This window comes from Sapajus apella, unplaced genomic scaffold (assembly GCF_009761245.1).
Source record: "Sapajus apella isolate SASKATOON/1434 unplaced genomic scaffold, GSC_monkey_1.0 scaffold13, whole genome shotgun sequence".
NCBI lineage: Eukaryota > Metazoa > Chordata > Mammalia > Primates > Cebidae > Sapajus > Sapajus apella.
This window is the reverse complement of record NW_022436953.1, coordinates 17785758-17807476: the sequence shown is the minus strand read 5'-3', so window position 1 is coordinate 17807476 and position 21719 is coordinate 17785758. Positions and strand designations below refer to the sequence as shown.

At 40.9% G+C, this 21719-nt stretch overlaps 1 protein-coding gene across 36 annotated transcripts in view; it reads left to right on the top strand.

The window, feature by feature from the left end:
- The window catches only part of ABLIM1 (actin binding LIM protein 1), a 338923-nt gene that overhangs the window by 262631 nt on the left and 54573 nt on the right, over positions 1-21719 (top strand). For all 36 annotated transcript variants that reach the window (XM_032281713.1, XM_032281742.1, XM_032281730.1 and 33 more), the window contains one exon: positions 20224-20311. In XM_032281713.1, the coding sequence (XP_032137604.1) occupies positions 20224-20311 (88 nt within the window). The remainder of the gene's footprint in view (positions 1-20223; positions 20312-21719) is intronic.

The following is a 21719-nucleotide window of genomic DNA, read 5'->3' as shown; positions in this document are numbered from 1 at the left end:
TATATATATATATATATATATATATAAATATATATATGTAAATATATATATAAATATATATATAATATGTGTTCAACACCCATTAGACTCTGGAAATAGAAAAAATGAATGAGACAATGTCCTTGTTCCCAAGAAATTACAGTCTAGTGGGAAAAATCTGTTAAGTAGCCAACAGTTATAATTCATTGCATTATATAAATGGCACATGCTTCATGTGAATATAAAAATGTATATTCAAGTCAAGAAATAAATGCAAATCAAAGAAAACACCTAAGTCTAGGGGAGCTGGGGAAGGCTCATATCAGTCTAGAAGTTTCCAACCTGGGCTACACCTTGCAATCACTTTCTCTAGAGGGGCCCTGGGCAACTATAATTTTAAAACTAGCCTGTTGACTGAAATGCCCGGAGAGGTTTGAGAGTAGCTTCTCTTAGCAAATTTAAGATATGGGAAGGCACAGGTGGTGATATGGTTTGGCTGTGTCCCCACTCAGATCTCATCTTGAATTGTAGCCCCCGTAATTCTCACATGTCATAGGAGGGACCTGGAGAGAGGTCATTGAATCATGGGGGTCTGTCTTTCCCATGCTGTTCTCGTGGTAGTGAGTAAATCTCACATGATCTGATGGTTTTATGAATGGGAGTTCCCCTACGCAAGCTCTCTTGCTGGCCACCATGTAAGACATTCCTTGGCTCTTCCTTCATCTTCTGCCATGATTGTGAGGCATCCTTATGTGAACCATGTGGAACTGTGAGTCCATTAAACCTCTTTCCTTTATAAATTATCTAGTCTCGGGTGTGCCTTTATTAGCAGTGTGAGAATGGACTAATACAGGTAGGTTAACATATTTGAGGCTCAGGTAGAGCCCACATGACCAAGGCAAGGATGAGAGTGTGAATACCAGGTAGGCAATTAAACTAGACAGGCAGATTGAGACCAGACTGCAGAGGGTACTGAATACCAGGGTTAGGAAGCTTAACTTTTTTCAGTAGGCAATGAGAAGACATTCATGTCTTTTTTTCCAGAGTATTGTGATCTATATCATATTTAATAAAAATTGGCTTGATGTTCACAATGCGCATCTTTGGGGGGGTGTGAGGAGGAAGAGGTTGTGGCTTGTGGTCCAAGCGAGGTCCTGAAGCAGAGGAGCCTCAAAGGATAGGGAAGAACAGCACGGGAGGAAGGATAGTAAGAGCCTGGAGACCGATTGATGGAACAAAGAGCTCTTCGGATGCCTCAACAAATACCGCCTGAACCCTGACTGCTCAGAGACATGAATGACTGCAACGACCAGGGTCCAGTACCTTGAAGGCTGCTAGTGCCGCACCTGTCTTGTCCTGGGAGTCCTTTCTCACGCTGCACTCTCCATGCTGTCCATGCTGCTTCCTCATCAGCGCTTGACCGTATCAAGCAGTTTTCCCTCCTTATGTGACCCTGGTTGTCATAGCCTGGGTAGCTCCAGGGTGCAGGGTTTAGCGTTTTCTTTTCCTCCTGCTCTCCTGAGCTCCTCTCAGCATTCTCCATACGAATTTATTCTCATTCTAAATTTCCCAGTCATTAAAGACAACTGTGTGCCCTCTTTGCTCATCTGTAACATGGGAGTGGTGATGTTGCTTGATGTTTCTGTCTCATGGCCTGGTGTGAGTATCCAGTGAGGAGAGATACATGAAAGTAAAACTGAAAGGCATAGCACAGATACTGTTGCTGTCTTCATCTGTTTGTAGAACTTTCAATTAAAAGTTTGGGGCTCAGGGACAAAATTTGATCATTGACCATTCTGTCAATGCAGTATTTTCCTATATAAGGCTTGTTTAATTCACAGTAACTGCCAGTGAAGAGGTCCTAAACCATTCCCACTGTACTCTTTCTTACTTTGTAAAAACTATTTTGTGGGTATGTAAAGTCCAGGTCTCACTTTGTTGCCCAGGCTGGAATGCAGTGGTGAGATCATGGCTGATTGCAGCCTTGAACTCCTGGGCTCAAGCAATCCTCCTGAGTAGCCAGGACATGGCCACCACACCTGGCTAATCTTTTACAGTTACTTTTTGTAGTGACAGGGTTGTGCTGTGTTGCCCAGGCTGGTGTCCAGCTCCTGGCCTCAAGCGATCATCCTTCCTTGACCTCCCAAGTTGTTGGGATTACTGTACAGGCATGAGCCATTGCACCTGGCCAATATACATATTTTTAAATTATTTTGCAGGAACATAGAATTTTGGAGCTAGAATGTATCTTAAAGGTCCTCTAATGTAACCATCTCCTCCTGCAAACAAGGAGCTTGAGAAATGGAGATATCAACCTAGCCCAAGGTTTCACAAGTTAGGACCCAGGTTTCCTGACTTCGGCCTAGGGCTCTTTAACCTGGAAACTTCTTCCTTTACCATTGGGGCCATCTCCTACACAGGGTAAATTTGTGATACGTTTGTACCACTCAGTTAGAAAAAAAATTTTTGTAATGTCATGAAGCGCAACAAAGCCTGATGTTTCCATTAAATGCCTGGAAGGCCCAGTAAAGGGTTTCTGAATCCAGACTGCTGAGCAGCAAGGAGGGGAGCTTGGCCCAGAGCAGCTGCTTTGGCTGGGAAGCTGGGCTTTTCTTCTGTTTCTGTTGTCAGAGGAACCAGCTAACTTAGACTAAGGTCAGCAGACTTTGCCCCGGAGTGCCTGGATGCCTTTACCCCAGAACTCAGAGAGGCCTGCTGTCTTGAGGTGCAATACAGACTTTTCATCAGCCCTGGTTGCTCAGCCTAACACTTAGAGGATCACTCCGGCAGCCGTGTGACTGCACAGAATGGAACCCAGGGTTCACATGTCACCTGTTGATGTGTGTGGGTTGGGCTGTCGACCTTGGGTCTCAGTGTCACCCATGGCAGGGTCCCTAGATCTCCTCTAACAGGCTCTCCTGTCACCTATGACTGGTCCCTGGTATAGCAGGAGTGGCTGGCAGGGCGCTTGTTTGCATAGCACTCCCTGCTTATGCTGGCTCACGTCTCTGAGGCCTGCCCTTACAGAAGAATCTAGATGACCTGGGGCAGGGCAGGCACCCACCCAGCATGTAGAGGTCTGGAATGTGAATTGTGTGTCTGTTTCTTTGTGGGATACAGAAATTCTTTGGTTGTCATCCAAAGGTGTGAGCCTTGCCTTAAAAGTACTCTCATTTGGGGCATTGCCAAGCCTGGGGGTCCTGGATTCTTTCATACATCTCCCCTCCTTCTTCAGATTTATTTTTTACCCAGTTTTTTGCTTCTTCCTCATGATTAGAACTGCTACTCAATGACTGTTAGATACACCACTCCCCACTGCTCCCAATGAAATTACACAATTTGTACTAGGTAAATTTCAGGCTGAAAGGCATGGTTGTTTGTTAAAGGGGATGAAGTCCAGCCACAATAGGAGAGGAAGTCAGACAAGGATGTTTTTAAAAGCAAGCTGTGTTTTTCTGACTGCCCCAGTATTCATTCCCACCCTGAAGGCTCCTCTAACCCTGGGGAAGAAAAAATATTTTTAGTCTGATAGTGTACTGTAGAGCTGAACCAGCTGTAGTAAAACAGTCTTGATAACTTAGAGGAATGGTTTTAGTGGAAATAACTTGTGAAGGATAACCCAAGACTCCAAAGCTAAGCCATCAGCTACCCACAGAGTGTCTTACCCAATTCCCATGAAGTCCTTTAAGATTTATTTTAGAACCATTGCAGCCAAACCAGAAATTGACAAGTAGAACTTAATTAAACTAAAAAGCTTCTGTACAGCAAAGTAAACTATTGACAGAGTAAACAGACAAGCTACAGGAGCTGGTGTCCTGGATATATACAGGTATAATATCCAGCAAAGATATAATATCCAGAATCTAAAAGGAACTTAAACAATTAAATAAATAACCCTATTTAAAAATGGGCAGTTACTTCTAAAAAGAAGCCAATTTGCAGCCAACAAATATATGAAAAAATGCTTATCATCACTAATCATTAGAGAAATGCAAATGAAAACCGCAATGAGATGCCATCTCATACTAGTCAGAATGGCTGTTATTTAAAAGCCAGAAAACAGTTGTTGGTAAGGTTGGGGAGAAAAGGGAACACTTACAGACTGCTGGTGGGAATATAAATTAATTCCGCCACTGTAGAAAGCAGTGTGTAGATTCCTTAAAGAACTTAAAACAGGCTGGCGTGGTGGCTTATTCCTGTAATCCCAACACTTTGGGAGGCTGAGGCGGGCTGATCACCTGACGTCAGGAGTTCAAGACCAGCCTGGCCAACATGGTGAAACCCCGTCTCTGCTAAAAATACAAAAATTAGCTGGACGTAGTGGCTCACGCCTGTAGTCCCAGCTACTTGGGAGGCTGAGGAAGGAGAATCACTTGAACCCAGGAGGCGGAGGTTGCAGTGAGCTGAGATCACACCACTGCACTCTACCCTGGGTAACAGAGTGAGACTCAGTCTCGGGGAAAAAAAAGAGAATTTAGAACTACCATTTGACCCATCAATCCCACTTCTGGCTATATACCAAGAGATAAATAAATCACTGTATCAAAAAGACACATGCACTCTTATGTTCATTGCAGCACTATTCACAATAGCAAAAATGCAGTCAACCTAGGTGCTCATTCACAGTAGATTAGATAAAGAAAATGTGGTACATATACACCATGGAATACTACACAGCCAAAAAAGGAACAAAATCATGTCCTTTGCAACAACATGGATGCAGCTGGAGGCTGTTACCCTAAATGACCTAACACAGGAACAGAAAAATACCTCATGTTCTCACTTATGAGCAGGAACCAAACGCTGAATACATGTGGACACAAAGACAGGAACAGTAGACATTAGGGACTACTGGAGGGGGCTGGTGAGAGAGGGAAGTGGGTTGAAAAACTACCCCTCAGTTACTGTGCTCACTACCTGGGTGATGGGATCATTCAGACACCAGACCTCAGCAACATGCAATTTACCCATGTAACAAACCTGCATCTGTACCCTTGGACCTAAAATAAAAGTCAAGAGAAAACAAGACCTTTTTTTAGAAAAGAAATACTGAGAAAGCAAAAAAAACAGGGTGGGATGGGAAAATATTTATAATTCACGAGGGAAGGAGAGCTATCACAGAGCTGGAATGTACTTAAAGATAGCATTGTGGTGCCGAAAAGCATCTGACAAACCAGAATCCCGCTGACTTTGGATCATCCATTTGCTGTGTACTATAAAACAAGTTTAAACATTTTTAACTGAAAACGCCTGCCTTCTGAATGTTTATGGCAACTTACAAAGTCATGATTAAGATATTAAATACAGGGAACTTGTCACTTTGTCTGATACTGCCCCATTCCTTCCCACCAAATGCACGTAATTATACCATTTGGCCACTGGGAGATGTGTATTGAGAACCGATTCCCTTAGAGCAGCTGACATGGGAGTGATTCTTTGGATTGCTGTTATTGTGCATTCCTGACTCCCAACATGCTATTGTGTTGGAAAGGAGGCCAGGAATGAGGTCATGAGTAAAAAGAAACCTTAAGTTTTTACCCTTGCACAAGAGACAAAAATTCTTCAATTGGGGTTAGATTTCAAGAGTGTTGAACTTGAAGGCAAATATTTATCTTCTGATATTAAGAAAGGAAAGGACGTGAAACCTTTGACCTTGAGTGTTAGGGTAGTGTCTGAGTTTGGAAAGCAGTTGTCTCAAGCCAGAAGCATGATGAATTTCTCATTGTTCCTACCCTGGAACTATGCTATTTTTTTTACCACGTGCTGAGCAGCACTAGCCGACTTAGTAGCCTGCTCAGTGTCACAGTAACATTCCTTCGGATTTTGGGTCTTTTCCTCTGGGGTCCAACTTCCTGAAGAGACCCCTTTAGAATTCCAAATAAATATTTCAAAAGAAAATGGCTTAGAGTCATCTGGTGTTTTGCAACCTACTTCATCTTTTCTCTATGTCATATGACTCAAAATGAATTCATAAAGAATTAACATTTCTCTCATCTACACAGCAACCTCACAAGCTAGGAAGAACCACTACTTTTTTTTTTTTTTGGGTGGAATCTCGCTCTGTCACCCAGGTTGGAGTTCAGTGGTGCAACCTCAGCTCACTGCAACCTCCGCCTCCTGGGTTCAAGCAATTCTCTTGCCTCAGTCTCCTGAGTAGCTAGGGTTATAGGCACGTACCACTATACCTGGCTAATTTTTGTATTTTTAGTAGAGATGGGGTTTCACCATGTTGGTCAGGCTGGTCTTGAACTCATGACCTTGTGACCGGCTTGCCTCAGCCTCCCAAACTGCTGGGGATTACCTGTGTGAGCCACCGCACCTGGCCAGAACCAGGATACTTTTATATCCTTTTAACATTATGGAATATATAGCTTTTCATGGATGGAGGATTTTTCAGAAAGTGCATAGCATTGGGGGATATAAACAGCTGAGTCGAGGTATACCCAGTCATTCTGAAAGTTGAGTGCAGAGTCCAGCCTAACAGATTGATCAAACCTCCCCCTTTTTAGCATCCTTGATGTTGTACATGCAGAAATTGAGGTAGCCTTATAACGTGTCAAAAATCAAACCATTATTTCTGGTCCCAGGGACCGGAATCCTTTTTTTTTGGCCACGGTTTCAAATTATCATCACTTCAAGTGAGTTGCTACTTTTCAAGTGATGGCCTTAGGAAGATCCATTGGATCTTACTGGGTGGTTAGCTTCTGTATTCCCTCATGATAATTTATGGAAAGAAAAAAAGATACTTATCTTTAAACTGTTCAAACAACCAAAGTAATTTCTAGACCTTCTGAGCCTTGACATGTAGCAGGATGTGGGGGGAGGGGAATGGGCTTAGGAGAAAACTTATTTGAACTCTACTACCTTGGTAACATTGGAGACCTTTCTCAGCCCACAGACAGGCATAAGAATAACAGGGGATACTTCTAAACATTCAACTACAGAACAAGTGCAAAGGGTATTATTAACAAAAGTCATTGACGAGGGAAGGAATATTTAAGTTCAATCAGGAGAAGGAAAAGTTGATCGTTTAGTAACCACCAAAGCCCTCAAACTTCCAAACCTAATTTTTTTGTGTGTTTTCAGTGAGCCTTGGTCCTGACTAGAAGAAGCCAATTTTGAGCCTTTGTGGCAAACGCTTACACAAAGTTATCCAACCATTGCAATGTCAACCCTTGCTTGCTGATTTCAGGTCAATTTAGGAATTAAATATGGAGGTTATTTGCATTCCATCCACATCTCTCCATCAGTTCAAAGGATACCAGCAACAGAAGGACGAAGATGAAAGGAGGATTGAAAATTGCTCAGTGGCACTCTGGAGGTCCTAGAATAATTGATACCTGATGGGATTAATCGGTACAGCTTTTACTTAGTGACCATTTTATAAAGATCATTCACTTCACAGAGGTTAGAAAAACACTTTGAGAATCCATTTGGCAAAGCGCTCTTAATATGATTCCTTCTTGCTTAATTCCTTTAAATTCCCCTTGGATTAAAATTGTTAACACAAGGCAAAAACCACTTTGGACAATGGTTTGGCAGTAGCTACTGAAGCTAAACATAAACATATCCTGTGACCTTGCCACATACTTCCTATTCCTGTGAATATATACACAACTGAAATATGTATATAATTTACCAAAAGACATGGGCAGGAATTTTCACAGCAACACTATTCAAAACAGCCAAAGCCAATTTTATTTTATTTTTTGAGGCAGAGTCTCTTTCCGTTGCCCAGGCTGGAGTGCAGTGGCATGATCATGGCTCACTGTCACTTTTACCTCCCAGGCTCAAGCGATCCTCTCAACTCAACCTACGAAGTAGCTGGAACTACAGGCATGTAACACCACACCTGGCTAATTTTTGTATTTTTGGTAGAGATGGGGTTTTGCCATATTGCCCTGGTTGGTCTTGAGCTTCTGGGCTCAAGTGATCCACCTGCCTTGGCCTCCCAAATTGCTGCTGAGGCATGAGGCACTGTGCCCAACAAAAGCAGCCAAAAAAATTTTTTTTCGAGATGGAGCCTCCCTCTGTTGCCGAGCTGGAGTGCAGTGGCACGATCTCTGCTCACTGCAACCTTTGCCTCCTAGGTTGAAGCAATTCTTCTGCCTCAGCCTATGGAGTAGCTAAGACTACAGGCACATGCCACCATGCCCAGCTAATTTTTTATATTTTTAGTAGAAACGGGGTTTCACCATCTTGGCCAGGCTGGTCTCGAACTCTTGACCTCGTGATCCACCCACCTCAGCCTCCCAAAGTGCTGGGATTACAGGTATGAGCCACCACTCCCGGCCCAGAATTTTTAAACTACACAAATGTTCATCAAGAGTAGAATGGATAAATAAAATCTAGTATATTTCCACAAAGGAATTGAGATTTAGTGAAGTATGACTACACACACTAACATGGATAATTTTCACCAAGTGTCGAGTGAAGAAGTCGGACATACTTGCTTCTGTTGATGGAAACTGAAAACAGGCAAAGCTAGCCCGCAGGGTTAGAAGTCAACAAAGTGATTAGAAGACATAGTTACTGGAAGAGGAGTTGAGGGGGTTTCTTGGTGCAGATAATGTTACTTCCTTTTATAATTTTGGTGCTAGTTCCTGAATATGATGCATTAAGGAAATATATGGAGTTGTGTACTTAGAATTTGTTCACATTTCTTCTCAATGCTATATTCCAATAAGTAATTTTACTTAAAAATATGGCCAGGTGGGTGGATCACTTGAGGCCAGAAGCTCGAGACCAGCCTATCCTATATGGCAAAATCCCGTCTCTACTAAAAATACAAAAATTAGACGGGCGTGGTGGCACGTGCCTGTAATCACAGCTACTCAGGTGGCTGAGACACTATAATCACTTGAACCCAGAAGGAGGAGGTTGCAGTAAGCCAAGATGGTACCAATGCACTCCAGCCTGGGCAACAGAGTGAATCTCTGTCTCAATAAAATAAAGTTAAAAAATAAAAAATGCTTACCTCTTTTCCCCTCCAAAGAAGAGGCGGGAAGTGTATTAAAGACTTTCTACCTGCTTTGTAAGGGAGAATTGATATAATATGTAAAATTTACGGCTTTTTTTGCTGATGAAGAAAAAAAAAAAAACTCTATGGAACAGGTTGTAGCAAGTGCAAAGAAAATGCCTGGTCAGGGAAGATCAGGTTCGGGTAACTCCCAAGGAAATTCAACACCACATCCGTAGGTCCCTGGTTACCCTCCAGACTGTTGTATTCCTGAATAACTTACCAGAAGAGATTAATGAGAGGACGATGTTTCATGCCATATATCAGTTCTCACTTTCAACAAAGTATGTTTGGTCCCTGGGAGACAGGACATTGCTGTTGTTGAATTTAAAAATGATAGACAGGCCAAAGCTGTCAGGGATGCTTTGCAAGGATTCAGGATCACAGCATCCCATACCATGGGGGTCACCTATGTCAATAAATAACACTGAGGGATGAATAAGTGCAGCACAGAGGATTTTTAGGACAGTGAAACTATTCCGTATGACATCCAGTGGATGTCACTATAAATTTGTCCAAACCCATAGAATGTGTAATACCAAGAGTGAACACCAGTATAAACTCTGGACTTGGGTGATAATGATGTGTCAATTGAGGTTCATAATTTGTAGCAAATGTACCACTCCGGTGGGGGACGTTGTTAGTCAGGGAGACTATGTGTGGGAGAAGGGATATATGAGAATTCTCTGCAGGTTCCACTCAGGTTTTCAGTGAACCTAAAACTGCTCTAACAAAGCCTGTTAAATTTTAAAAAATACATTTGGAACAGTTATCTTTGAAGGACTTGATGTTATTTATAGTGGTACTTTGTTTTTTGTAATATTTGATTAGGCCTTACCAAACTGTGATATATGAAGGCTCAATTTTATATAATAAACTTTTATTTGTATTAGTTAAAAAAGTTCAAAGAGGGTATGTAAATTCCTGGGAGATCTGCTTCACCAGTGCAGATCTTGGCTAGAGCTATCCCATATTAACTGAGCTCCTGAGGACTGGGAAGACAGCAGTGGCTCTGGAAAGTCTCTAGAGTTGGACAGAACTGGGTTCAGATCATAGCTCCATCTCTTGCTAACTGAGTAGCCTTGGGTGATTTCCTCATCTCACTAAGTTTCGATTTTCTCATCTGTGAAATGGGCATACCTACCTTACACTGTGGCTAGGAGAGTCCATCACCCCAAACTGGCTGCTCTTTTGCAGTCATTGCAACTCCCGTCTATGCCATCCTTGTTTTTAGCAACCACTGGTCTACGTTATATCTCTTTAGTTTTGCCTTTTCTAGAAATTTCATATAAATGGGATCATACAATAGGTAATCTTTGTGCCTAGCGTCTATCACTTAATAAAGACTCATCTGTGTTGTTGCCTGTATCAGTAATTTGTTCCTTTTTATTGCTTAGTAGTACTTTGTTATTTGAATGTTTCACATTACATTATTTATTCACCACTTGAGAGTCATTTGGATTGTTCAGGGCTATTGCAAATAACACTGCTATGAACTTTCACATAGAAGTCTTTGTGTAGACTTATGTTATCATTTCTTTTAGTTCAATACCTGGGAGTAGAAGTACTGGGTTGCAGAGTTCTATATATTTATATTCAGCTTTTGAAAAAATTGCCAAAGAAGTTTCTGCAGTAGCCGTTCCATTTTACATTCCTACCAGCAATGTATGAGGGTTGCACTTTCCCCATATCTTCAACACTTGATCTAGTCAGTCTTTTTAATTATAGCCATGATAGTGGGTATATAGTGGTATTTCATTGTGGCTTTCATTTTATTTCCCTAATATGACTTGTGAAATTCATAATATTTTCATGTGCTTTTTAGGCATTCATATATCTTCTTTGGTGAAATGTCTATTTAAATCTTTTGCCCACTTTTTAATTGAGTTGTTTGGCCTGTTATTATTGAGTTGTAAGAGTTCTTTAAATAAGAAATAGATACAAATCCTTTTTCAGATATGTTATTTGCAGAAATTTTCTCCCAGTCCATGGCAGGTCTTTCCATTTTCTTATGTCTTTTGAAGAGAAGCAGATTTTAATTTTGATGACATCTAATTTATAAATTTTTTTCTTTTATGGATTGTGCTTTTGGTGTAATAGTTAAGAAACTGTCCAGACACCGTGGCTCATGCCTGTAGTCCCAGCACCTTGGGAGGCTGAGGCAGGTGGATCATGAGATCAGGAGATTGAGACCATCCTGGCCAACAGGATGAAACACCATCTCTACTAAAAAATGCAAAAAACGAGTTGGGCATGGTGGCATGCATCTGTAGTCCCAGCTACTTGGGAGGCTGAGGCAGGAGAATTGCTTGAACCTAGGAGGTGGAAGTTGTAGTAAGCCAAGATCATGCCACCACATTCCAGCCCGGCAACAGAACGAGACTCCATCTCAAAAAAAAAAAAAAAAAAAAAGTTAAGAAACCTTTGACTCAACCAAGATCACAAAGATTTTCTTCAATGTTTTTGTCTAGAAGTTTTATAGGTTTAGCTTTTATATTTAGATCTGCAATCTATGAGTTAATTTTTTTAATATGGTGTGAGGTAAGGGTTTAATTGGATATAGATACCAGTCAATTGTCTCAACATTATTTGTTGGAAAGACAATCCTTTCGTCATCAAATTGCCTTGGCACTTTATTGAAAATCAGTTGACCATAAATGTGTGGGTTTATTTTGGAACTCTCTTCTGTGCTGTTGATCTGCATGTCCGTCCCTATGACAATGCCATGCTGTCTTGACAACTTATAGCTTTCTAATAAGTTTTGAATTCAGGTAGCTTAAGTCCTTCAACTTTAACCTGTTCTTCTTTTGCAAAAAATCTTTTACTTTTCTGGATCCTTTGTATTGTCATGTAAGTTTTAGATCAGCTTGTCAATTTCTACAAACAATCCTGCTGAGATTTTGGTAGGGATTGCACCAAATCTATAGGTTAATTTAAAGAGTGGTTAAGTCCTTTACAGATGCATGCATTTACAGTTAACATTTACATAGCACTATTAAATAGCAAAGATTTATTTAAAGTTTTTGTCATTAATTCGTGGAAGGAGATGAGAAAGCAGTATCTATGAAGAGCCAATATTCACCTACCCTGGGATGTCACACCTATATTTTTGTTTCTTAATTTTATTCTCCTTAAAAGAAGGAAGTTGCTGCTCTGTCATTTATGTTTCAAGCAGGTGTTCAAAGAGACCCAGAACATTAAAGTATAATGGTTTATTTCTCCCTAAACTAGTTTGTGCATCTTTACTCAGAAGGACAAGCTGCTGACCCTTCCTCTGACATAGCACACGTGTTTAGAGCAGTGTCTGTGAGTTCAGAAGCCTCAGAGCCAGTAAGGCTGTAAGGCTACAGGATGTTCTCATCTGTGCACGTTGGCTTTGCACGGGCTTGTATAGAGCCCCCTAGGCTTTGTGAAAGCTGCTTGGGCAGACTGATTTATTTACCTTTGCCCGGAATACATATTTAGGGCCAAGGCACGCCCTCATTATCCTGCCTGTTCATGATGCTGCATCAGGAGAAAAGCCTCCTGGAACAGGTGAGTGTTTAGGTTAGAGATCAAGCCAGTCCAGTTGCATTGGAAACCTCTCCCAGTTGAGAAGAAAAACCAGTGGACGCAAAAAAGCTGAGCCAACCTCTGCACCGCCTTTTCAGGAGCACGACAGGGAACTTGCGTGATTTTGCCTCTCCCTTCCACCTGTGCACCTGCCACATAAGCAGCACATCCCTGTTCCTTCCTTTGCTTCCTCATCTCTTCATCCACTCTCAGGTTTGTGGTTTTGGTAACACCCAGACCAGTGTTTTCCCAGCTCGTGGTGATCTGCTTAGATTCATTTCAGTGCTTATAAAATAAAGACGCTCATATCTGGGCCCCACCTTAAGGCCATTCAACCCATTTTTAAAAGGCTCCATGGGTGTTGCTTATGCACAATAAAGTTACAAAACTCCTGATCTAAAGCAACCCACCAGCCTCCAGGTGTTTGTATGTCCTTAGTCTGAAATCACCATCCACCAGAGCTGTGTTTGGGAGAGTCTTAAGGACTGGAAAAAATTCATTTATTCCTTTGGGGATTCTAAGAACCATCTCCGAATCAAGTTAGATCTTTTACAAAAAAACAAAACTGCACACCTAGGCCTTGGTAGTTTAACTTCCCCATGGAAATGATTTCGTGATCTTTCAGCGCTAGGTCCTTGGTATTTCTCAAGGGTCTATATAAGAAACTATTACTTAAACACTTCTGTCTTCAGTTAAATTCCTGTGGAAGACGTTTTTCTGTCCTGTAACTGAGGGTCCCTGTATGAGAATTTCTTTGGTGCTTTTAGAAGGCACTTTAACAGGGCAAATGTGTGGACCTTGAATTGCACTACCTGGGTTCGAACCCTAGCTCTGTCTTCTGGAAGCACTGGTGGGTTTGGATACAACAATTTGCTTTCCTTGCTTGTAGAACAAGACTGTAAAAGAGCACCTGCCTACCTCATAGGGTTGTTGTGAGTCACTTAAAGTCTTGATACAAAGCCTTACACAGAGAAAAACCTTATAGAACTTCAGCGTACAATGACTGTTTTTAACTTGGAATCAGGAAACCTCGCCTCTGTAGTGAAAATTGTGTGTGGCCAGTTTTTCAAACAGTGAAACTTCAGCGGCCCATCAGTTCCTCTTTTGCCTTCATCAGCTAAGAAGCTCACATCACAACAAACATGTTTGCCTCAGCTTGGGTCTTTTGATTTTTAAGGTTCTTGATCAGTTGTTTTAAAATCATGGCCTTTGGAAGAAACTAAAAGGGACAGTTAGCAGTCCAGGAGCTAAGCAGATTATCAGATGAGCAGATTCTCCAAGCAAGGATAGGTTCTAGAATTACAGTTTTCTTTTTCTGTTCCCAGGAGTATATTACATGGGCCCAGGGCTTAGGGCATCAGAATGTTTCCTGGGTAACAGATACTGTGGAGTCATTGGTTAAACTCCATTCTCTGCCATCAAGAATGTTCTTTCTCTACCAAAATTGCTTTTCTGTTAACACTATTATGTGAGCTTGTAGAGGGTATGGGATTTCACACAGAAACACAGAATTTTACAGCTGAATAGGACCTGAAATTGTCTCGCCCGGCCCTTCACATTTTTCAGATGTGTATCCTGAGGCTTGGAGATATTAAATAGTAACATATTTGAGGACCCATGAATAGCAAATTGAGGTGTGATCCTTGGTCTTCCTGATTCCAAAGCTTGTAACCCTTTCCCTGCACCTCATGTCCACAAAAAATTCGGAACTTTTCTGCTCTTCCAGACAAAGGGTTTCATCAAAAATGTTGTGACTTACACTAAATTTTGCATTAGAGTAAATGTTATTTCCCCAGAATCCTGGCTTGTATGCTAAAGTTCATACTTCAATTTAGAGATTAAATAGCAGTAATAACTACAGATGTCTGATTTGATTCAGCACTATTAAAGACAAACAATTTTCAGCACTTTGAATGTGTAGGCAGGTACTTTGTAAAACTCAGCTAGATAAGCAAATTGTCGATTGCTCATAGAGCTTCATTCTAGCCAGAACATAGTCTTTTTACAAGAGCATTTTGAATATGTGAAAATGCAGGAATGGGGATGTGATTTTCTTCTTTTTAAGGAGCAGGGTACAAAGATAGATGGGAAAGAGCAGTGATGGAGCTCTGGCGAGCTCTCTAGCAGCACCTCTGACCACTCAGGCTCAGGCAGAGCGGCTGCCAGTTGTGTGCCTGGGGCCAGGTACCTGGTAAACCAAACTTCATGCAGTCATCTGCCACAACAAAGCTCCTGCTGGGCTTTAAAAGTTTATAGTCAATAGCATCCTCTCTACATTGAATTGCATGCTTATTATCTGTTTCTTATATGAGCACTATTTAGTCGTTCATTTTGCTCATGATCTGAAATACTTTCCCTTCTCCTAAAAATAACTCCAATTTAAATGATTTTGATGCAGCAGCATCTGATTTTTGGTGAGTTTGCATATGCCCTGCCGTCTGCGTTCAGTTCTGTTACTTTTTCTGGCCTTGTGCACGTGGCTTCTCTGTGAACCATCATGGGTGCCTATGTAAGGAGAAATGAAACAGAAGGGTGGCTCACACATGCAAAGGAGGGTACACTTGTCTTGAGTACCTGACCCTGGAACCCCTCAAGCCTACACTGATACAAAAACAGAAAGACCCTTGAATGCCTTTTGACTCTGGCTCACTGAACGTTTTGACACGTTTAGCATCTTGGGATAAAGGAAACACATAGGTCAGGACATCCCTGGTATTACAATGGGCTAGGGTTAGGTTTCTTACCAGTGTTTTCTTTTTATATAATTGTTTCATTGTTGTTGTTTTTTTAAGTTCTGGGGTACATGTGCAGGACGCGCAGGTTTGTTACATAGGTAAATGGGTGCCATGGTGGTTTGCTGCACCACCTAGGTGATAGCATGCCTTAGCTCTTTTCCTTAATGCTCCCCCTCCCCTCCCCTCACAGGCCCCAGTAAGTATTGTTCCCCTCCCTGTGTCTTGGTGTTCTCATCGTTCAGCTCCCACTTGTAAGTGAGAATATGCGGTGTTTGGTTTTCTATTCCTGTGTTAGTTTGCTGAGAATAATGGCTTTCAGGTTCATCCATATCCCTGCCACGGACATGATCTTGTTCCTTTTTATAGCTGCGTAGTATTCCATGGTGTATATGTAGCAGAGTTTTTACTAATGATTTGTAGAGCAAAGTCCTGCCGCATGGGGCCTTGATGTAACTTCGATTCATGTTGTGAGTTGACAGAACACAGTGACTCTCCTATGCTTGCCCTTGGGAAAGGGTGATGATGTTATTGTGATTATTCTGTGTCAGTTACTCTTCTATGTACTCTATAAACATTTTTTTAGGTTTTTACTGAAGCCTTTTACTGGCATCCAAACCACACTAATGAGCCTTCTTTTTGTGAATGACCTTAGGACTGTGAGCAGAGAGTTATTTCATTGTTCTTCCTATCATCATTATTATTACTTTGTGCAATGTATCACACCATTTTCAAAATGTCTTTTGGTCATCACACGAATATCACTGTGAGGTAGTTACAGCAGTACATGTTGTATGGTTATTAATGGTGGTACTGGGTAAGAACACTCACTCCAGAGCCAGACTGCCTGGCTTTGCATCCTGGTCCCACCAGTTCTGTGACTGTAAAGAAGTTATAAAATCTCTCCAGGCCTCAGTTTTCTCATTTATAAAGTAAGGATAATAATACTTTCAGCCTTCTTAGGTTATTGTGATACAAATTGACTAAATCTTAATGGAGTATGTAAAAGAGGAATTGACACAGAGTAATCAAAATAACATCATCACCAACACTGCCACCAATGTCAGCAACAGCAGCAGTATCACCGTCATCACAACCATATCACCATTACCATCATCATCACTGTCTTCATCATTGTCATCACTGTCACCATCATTACCATCTTCACCATCATCATCCACCACTACCATCACTACCATCGTTATCATCATCATCATAGTCATCACCACCCCACCAGCACCACCACCATCATCATCATCATCACCATCACTACCACCACCACCCACCGTCATCATTATCATCACCATCACCACCACCACCACCCACCGTCATCATTATCATCACCACCACCACCACCATCACCATCATCATCACCACAGTCATCACCACCCCACCAGCACCACCACCATCACCATAATCATCACCATCACTACCACCACCACCACCACCATCATCATCATCTCTGCTTTACAATAGAGGTTCCAAGAGCTTGTGATCTGCCTACGATTCCATTTCCAGTACAGGCTGGGCTAAACACTCAAGTTCAGGTGTCATGGATCCAAAAAAAAAAAAGGACTTTTTTTCCTGTTGGTCTTTCTTTTATTACACAGCAACATGAAAATGTATTCTTGTTATAAAGGGTTGAGATGATATGACAGCAAAGGAAAATGTGAGGGTTGCCTTCCTTTACTTCTTCCCAGCTCTCACCTCTTGCTCCAAAGGTAACCACAGCAAACTAGTTGGTGTGCTTCTCCCTGTCTTCTCTCTGGGAAGGACACACATATAAGATCAATATACATATTCATGTGTGTCCTCGTTGACATAAATAATCATAAGAGTGCCTGTCTTACAAAATGGATGAGGAGGTTGAAGAAAATTATGCTTTTAAAGCACTTTACATGGTGCCAGGCAATATACTAAGTTCCTAATAGTGCTCTCATCAACGGCAGGGGTAAGTTCAATTATTTCTACCCATTTTATTGACGTGGAAGCTGAAGATTAGAGAGATTGTCACCTGTGGCACAAAGTCACATAATACTGAAACTGGATTTGAATCCAGTCAGACTTGCCTCAGTGTCTCAATAGCTTTGGCCACTAGGTTATGTGGTTATTTTATAGGCATTATTTTTCCACTTGGTTTTTTTCTTTTAGTAATATTAGCTTGAACTGTTTCCAGGTGTGTAGATATGCGTTTACATCATTCTTTAAATGGCTACATGTGATTCAGTACTTCTTTATTGGGGTTGTTTTCTGGTTTTGTTGGTGTTGTTATTTGTTTTGGTTTGTTTTTGAGATGGGGTCTTGCTCTGTCGCCCAGGCTGGAGTGCAGTGGCATGATCTCAGCTCACTGCAGCCTCAGCCTCCTGGGCTCAAGCAGTCCTCCTACCTCAGCCTCCAAGTAGCTGTGATTACAGGCATAAATCACCATGCCTGGCTAATTTCATTTTTTTGTAGAGATAAGGTCTCACTATTTTGCTTAGGCAGGATAGTTTTAAACTCCTGGACTCAAGTGAGCCTGCTGCCTAGCCCTCCCAAAGGGCTGGGATTAGAGGCATGAGCTACCACACCTGGCCTGGAATTGATATTTGTATAGGTTGTGACTTAGGAATCTAGATTTATGTTTCTCTAAGCAAAGATCCAGTTGTCCCCTCTAGTTATTGAATAATCCATTCTTTCAGCTCATTTGAAGCATCACCTTTATCATAAACTGAATTCCCTTGTATGTATGGCTGTGCATCTGGTTCCTCTTTTCTGTACTGTTGACTTATTTTCTACTCCCACGCCCATACTTAAGTACTTTAATTATTTTAGACTTAGAAAAAAATTTTATGACAGGAAGGGAAAATCCTTCCTTATTGCTGTTCTCTTTCACACACAAAAATGTATTTTTGGGGTGAGCATTTATTCTGTCACGTAAACTTATAGAAGCAGCCTGTCAAGGTCTATAGAGAAAATTCCTGTGGGTATTTAGACTGGGAATGTGTTGCATTAATAGGTTCATATTTAATAAATCAGCATCTTAATATTTAGATTCCCCATCTAGAAATATAATACATTTCTGTTTAGATCTTTTATGTTCATCAGTTAAGTTCCATAATTTGCTTTATGTAGATCTTGCATTGGAGGGTTTATTAGTTGTTATTACAAATGGGATCCCATTTTCCCATTACATTTACTTAATTTTTATTGCTAGTGAATAGGAAACAATAATTTTTATATATTAATCTTTTATCTAGCCACATGAGTCAATTTTTGTATTTGTGATCTTTATACTTCTTTTTCTTGACATGACATTGGCAAGAAGGAAAACGTAAGGTGTAAAAGTGTACACCTTTGTCTTGTTCCTGTCTTCAACGAGAATGCTTGTAAGGTTTTACCACTAAATATGATAAATACACTTTATCAGCTTGAAGACATTTCTTTCTATTTGTAGCTTACCAAGCAGTATGCTTTTCACCGCAGACTACACCATGCTCTTATCAAGGGACCTTTATTTTTTCACTTAGCATTTTCCTTGAGAGTCCAGAGACTGCCCAGACTAACTTGGACCTCCCAGCACTGGCATCCTAGCTGAGTGAACCTAGTTTAGAACTGAGTGCTTAGGATTGAGTAATGTCTTCTTTCTTCCTCCTTTCTGCTCACATTTGACTTCAGATGTACCATGGGCAGGAGCTACTTTGTGTTGATATTTCCTGCCTTCTCTCACCATTCTCACCCCAGCCCTACCCTTCCTGCAGCAGAAAAGTAAAAAATTTTACAAATAAATAAAAAGTGGCATGTGGACAAGGACAAGAGCACCACTTCTGGAATTTTCTGGCAGGCACTACTAAAAAGATTTTTATTTTTGACTTTAAGTAACTTCAATTCTTTTTTTCCACCTGATTATCTTGAGTGGCTAACCACCACCTCATGCTCTGGTTGCTAAGCGGATCTTGTAGTTTCTACAGGAAGGTATGAGAAAGGAATTACCACCTGATATCTGATTTCCTGTTGCAGTTTCATGCAGGTTCTGATGCAGGATGCAGCCATTTTTAACTCTTTCTCGGTCACTGACTTGTACATGGTTAATGCAGATGAACTTTTTTGGTGGTGGAGTGATGAAAATGATTTAATCACAGAGTATATCTGAGAGTTTTTAGGTGGTGATGATTTTTTGCTAGACTGTGAATGAGAGGATTTGTTCTTGTCAGGCACGCATTTGGAACATGACTCTAATGTGACTTGGCACCTGTCTAGAAAATTGTCCCTGTGTCCAGTGACGCTTTGCTTTGGGGAAGTCAACACCTGCTGTGATGGCATCTGTCATATTTAGGAATGTGAAATGTGCATGAATAATGCACAGCCACCTTAGTAAAATGCTTTCTCCAGAAAACTCTTCATGTAAGCCACTGGCAAAAGATTGTTGCAAGCTACATAGAAGAGACTTTGGGTTCTTTTTGAGATAAAAACAGTAGATGATGTATTTTACTATAGCTGTTCTCACTTGACGCAAGTGGGGTTGATTTTATTATTTTCAGATTGTTTAGCCAAGAAACCAAGAACCTGCTAAATATAAGGGCCGTTATTTTTGGTTGGTTTGTTAGAAACAGCATTAGCCCCAGCAAGGTGGGGTTTTGGGGGGATGGAGTGACTCATCTCAGGCATAGGGTGTGTGTGTTACTGGCAGCCATCCAGGTCGAGAGAGAGGCATAGAAGCCAGAAACACTGAGAGGCAAGGCAACCCCACCGGGCAGGCATGAGTAGCTGGCTTTTGAGCCCCTCCCAGTTTCAGTGAAGTTGACTTTAGCTTCCAGGGCTGTTCGTGTAGGAAGTTTGGTCAATTAGACAGTTATTTTTCCTTTTTTAGCATCTTCTCTTTTCTTCTAAATCCTCAAGTCCAGAAAAGATTCTGGAATCTATGAGAAGGAGTAAACTCAACCTTCCCTACCTTTTCTCTTGCAGGCAGGTGACAAACATTACCACCCCAGCTGTGCACGATGCAGCAGATGCAACCAGATGTTCACAGAAGGAGAGGAAATGTATCTTCAAGGTGAGGTGGACTCAAGAACACTAGACGTTTTTCCTGCTGGGGGAAAGGAAATCTTGCTATGTTTGTTTGATTGTTTTTAGAGAAGGAGGCATGTTATTAGCTGTGAGACTACCCAAATCCAAGATGATTGCGGCCAAAAGTTACCTCATCAGTTAGTATTAATCGGCCAAGCAATTGACATGCTGGCAGTGAGCCCCTGAGGCTGTTCACGAATGAACTTGTGATGCTGCCTTAATCAAATGAATAGGACTTGACACTTGATGCCTCGGATGTGGGGGAAGAGTGGAAATCAGCAATACCTCCTCTCCAACTTTCCCCAGAAATATGCTTAGGAAGCGAAAGATTAAAAGAGAGAAAGAATTTCTAGAAATTTCTAGAAATGTTACTTATTTGATGGCTACTTTTTTTTTTCTTTCCCTCCCCTATGAATAGGTTTTTTTTTTTTTTTTTTTTTTTTTTGAGGGCTCCCAGTCTGCTATTCTCTGTAATTTCAAGAAGAAAATCTCACGTTTGATGAATTATGTCACATACTTGTTTCACCGCATTAAGATGACTAGCTCTTATGTTGAGAGAAAGACACAGAGAGAATGGGGGATAACAAGAGAACCCACTCTCTGAAAGATAAATTTCTGGTGTCAAGGAAGTATTTATTACCAGGGAGCCATTGGAATCCCAGCACTTTGGGAGGCTGAGTCGGGAAGATTGCTTGAGCTCAGGAGTTCAAGACCAGCCTGGGCAACATAAGGAATCCACAACTCTATTTTATATTATATATATTTAAATATAGATATGTATATAAATATGTGTGTATATATATATATATATATATACACACAAATATATGTGTATATATACACATATATTTAAATATATGTATATATAAACAAATGTATAAATATATTTAAATATATATAAATTTTTTTATATAAACCATATTATCCTATCGATCCTATTAATATATAAATATATAATATATAAATATATTTAAATATATATAATTTTTTTATATAAACCATATTATCATCCTATCGATCCTATTATCCATCCCCCCAAAACCACACCTCGTTGGGGGCTAATGCTGTTTCTAACAAACCAACCAAAAATGACCCCTGGGCCCTCTACATTCAGAGGATTTCCTGTGCTTTGTACTCAGCTTTTGAGACAGAGTCAGTGCTGAAGGGGCCTATATGCCTGTCTGCTTTCTGTTTGTTTGATTTTTTTTGTTTGTTTATTTTGGCCCTGGGTTAAGAAGATGGATTCTGCTTTAAGAGAGGATTCTCTTCGAGTCAAACAGCACCTCTGTGTGAGCATTTTACTATTTTTAGCTGGAAAAGGAATTATTAATCAAACAAGGGTTTATCAGTAAAATTAGCAAAACCCGTAGGAGTGTCATTCATTCTGTTTTGGT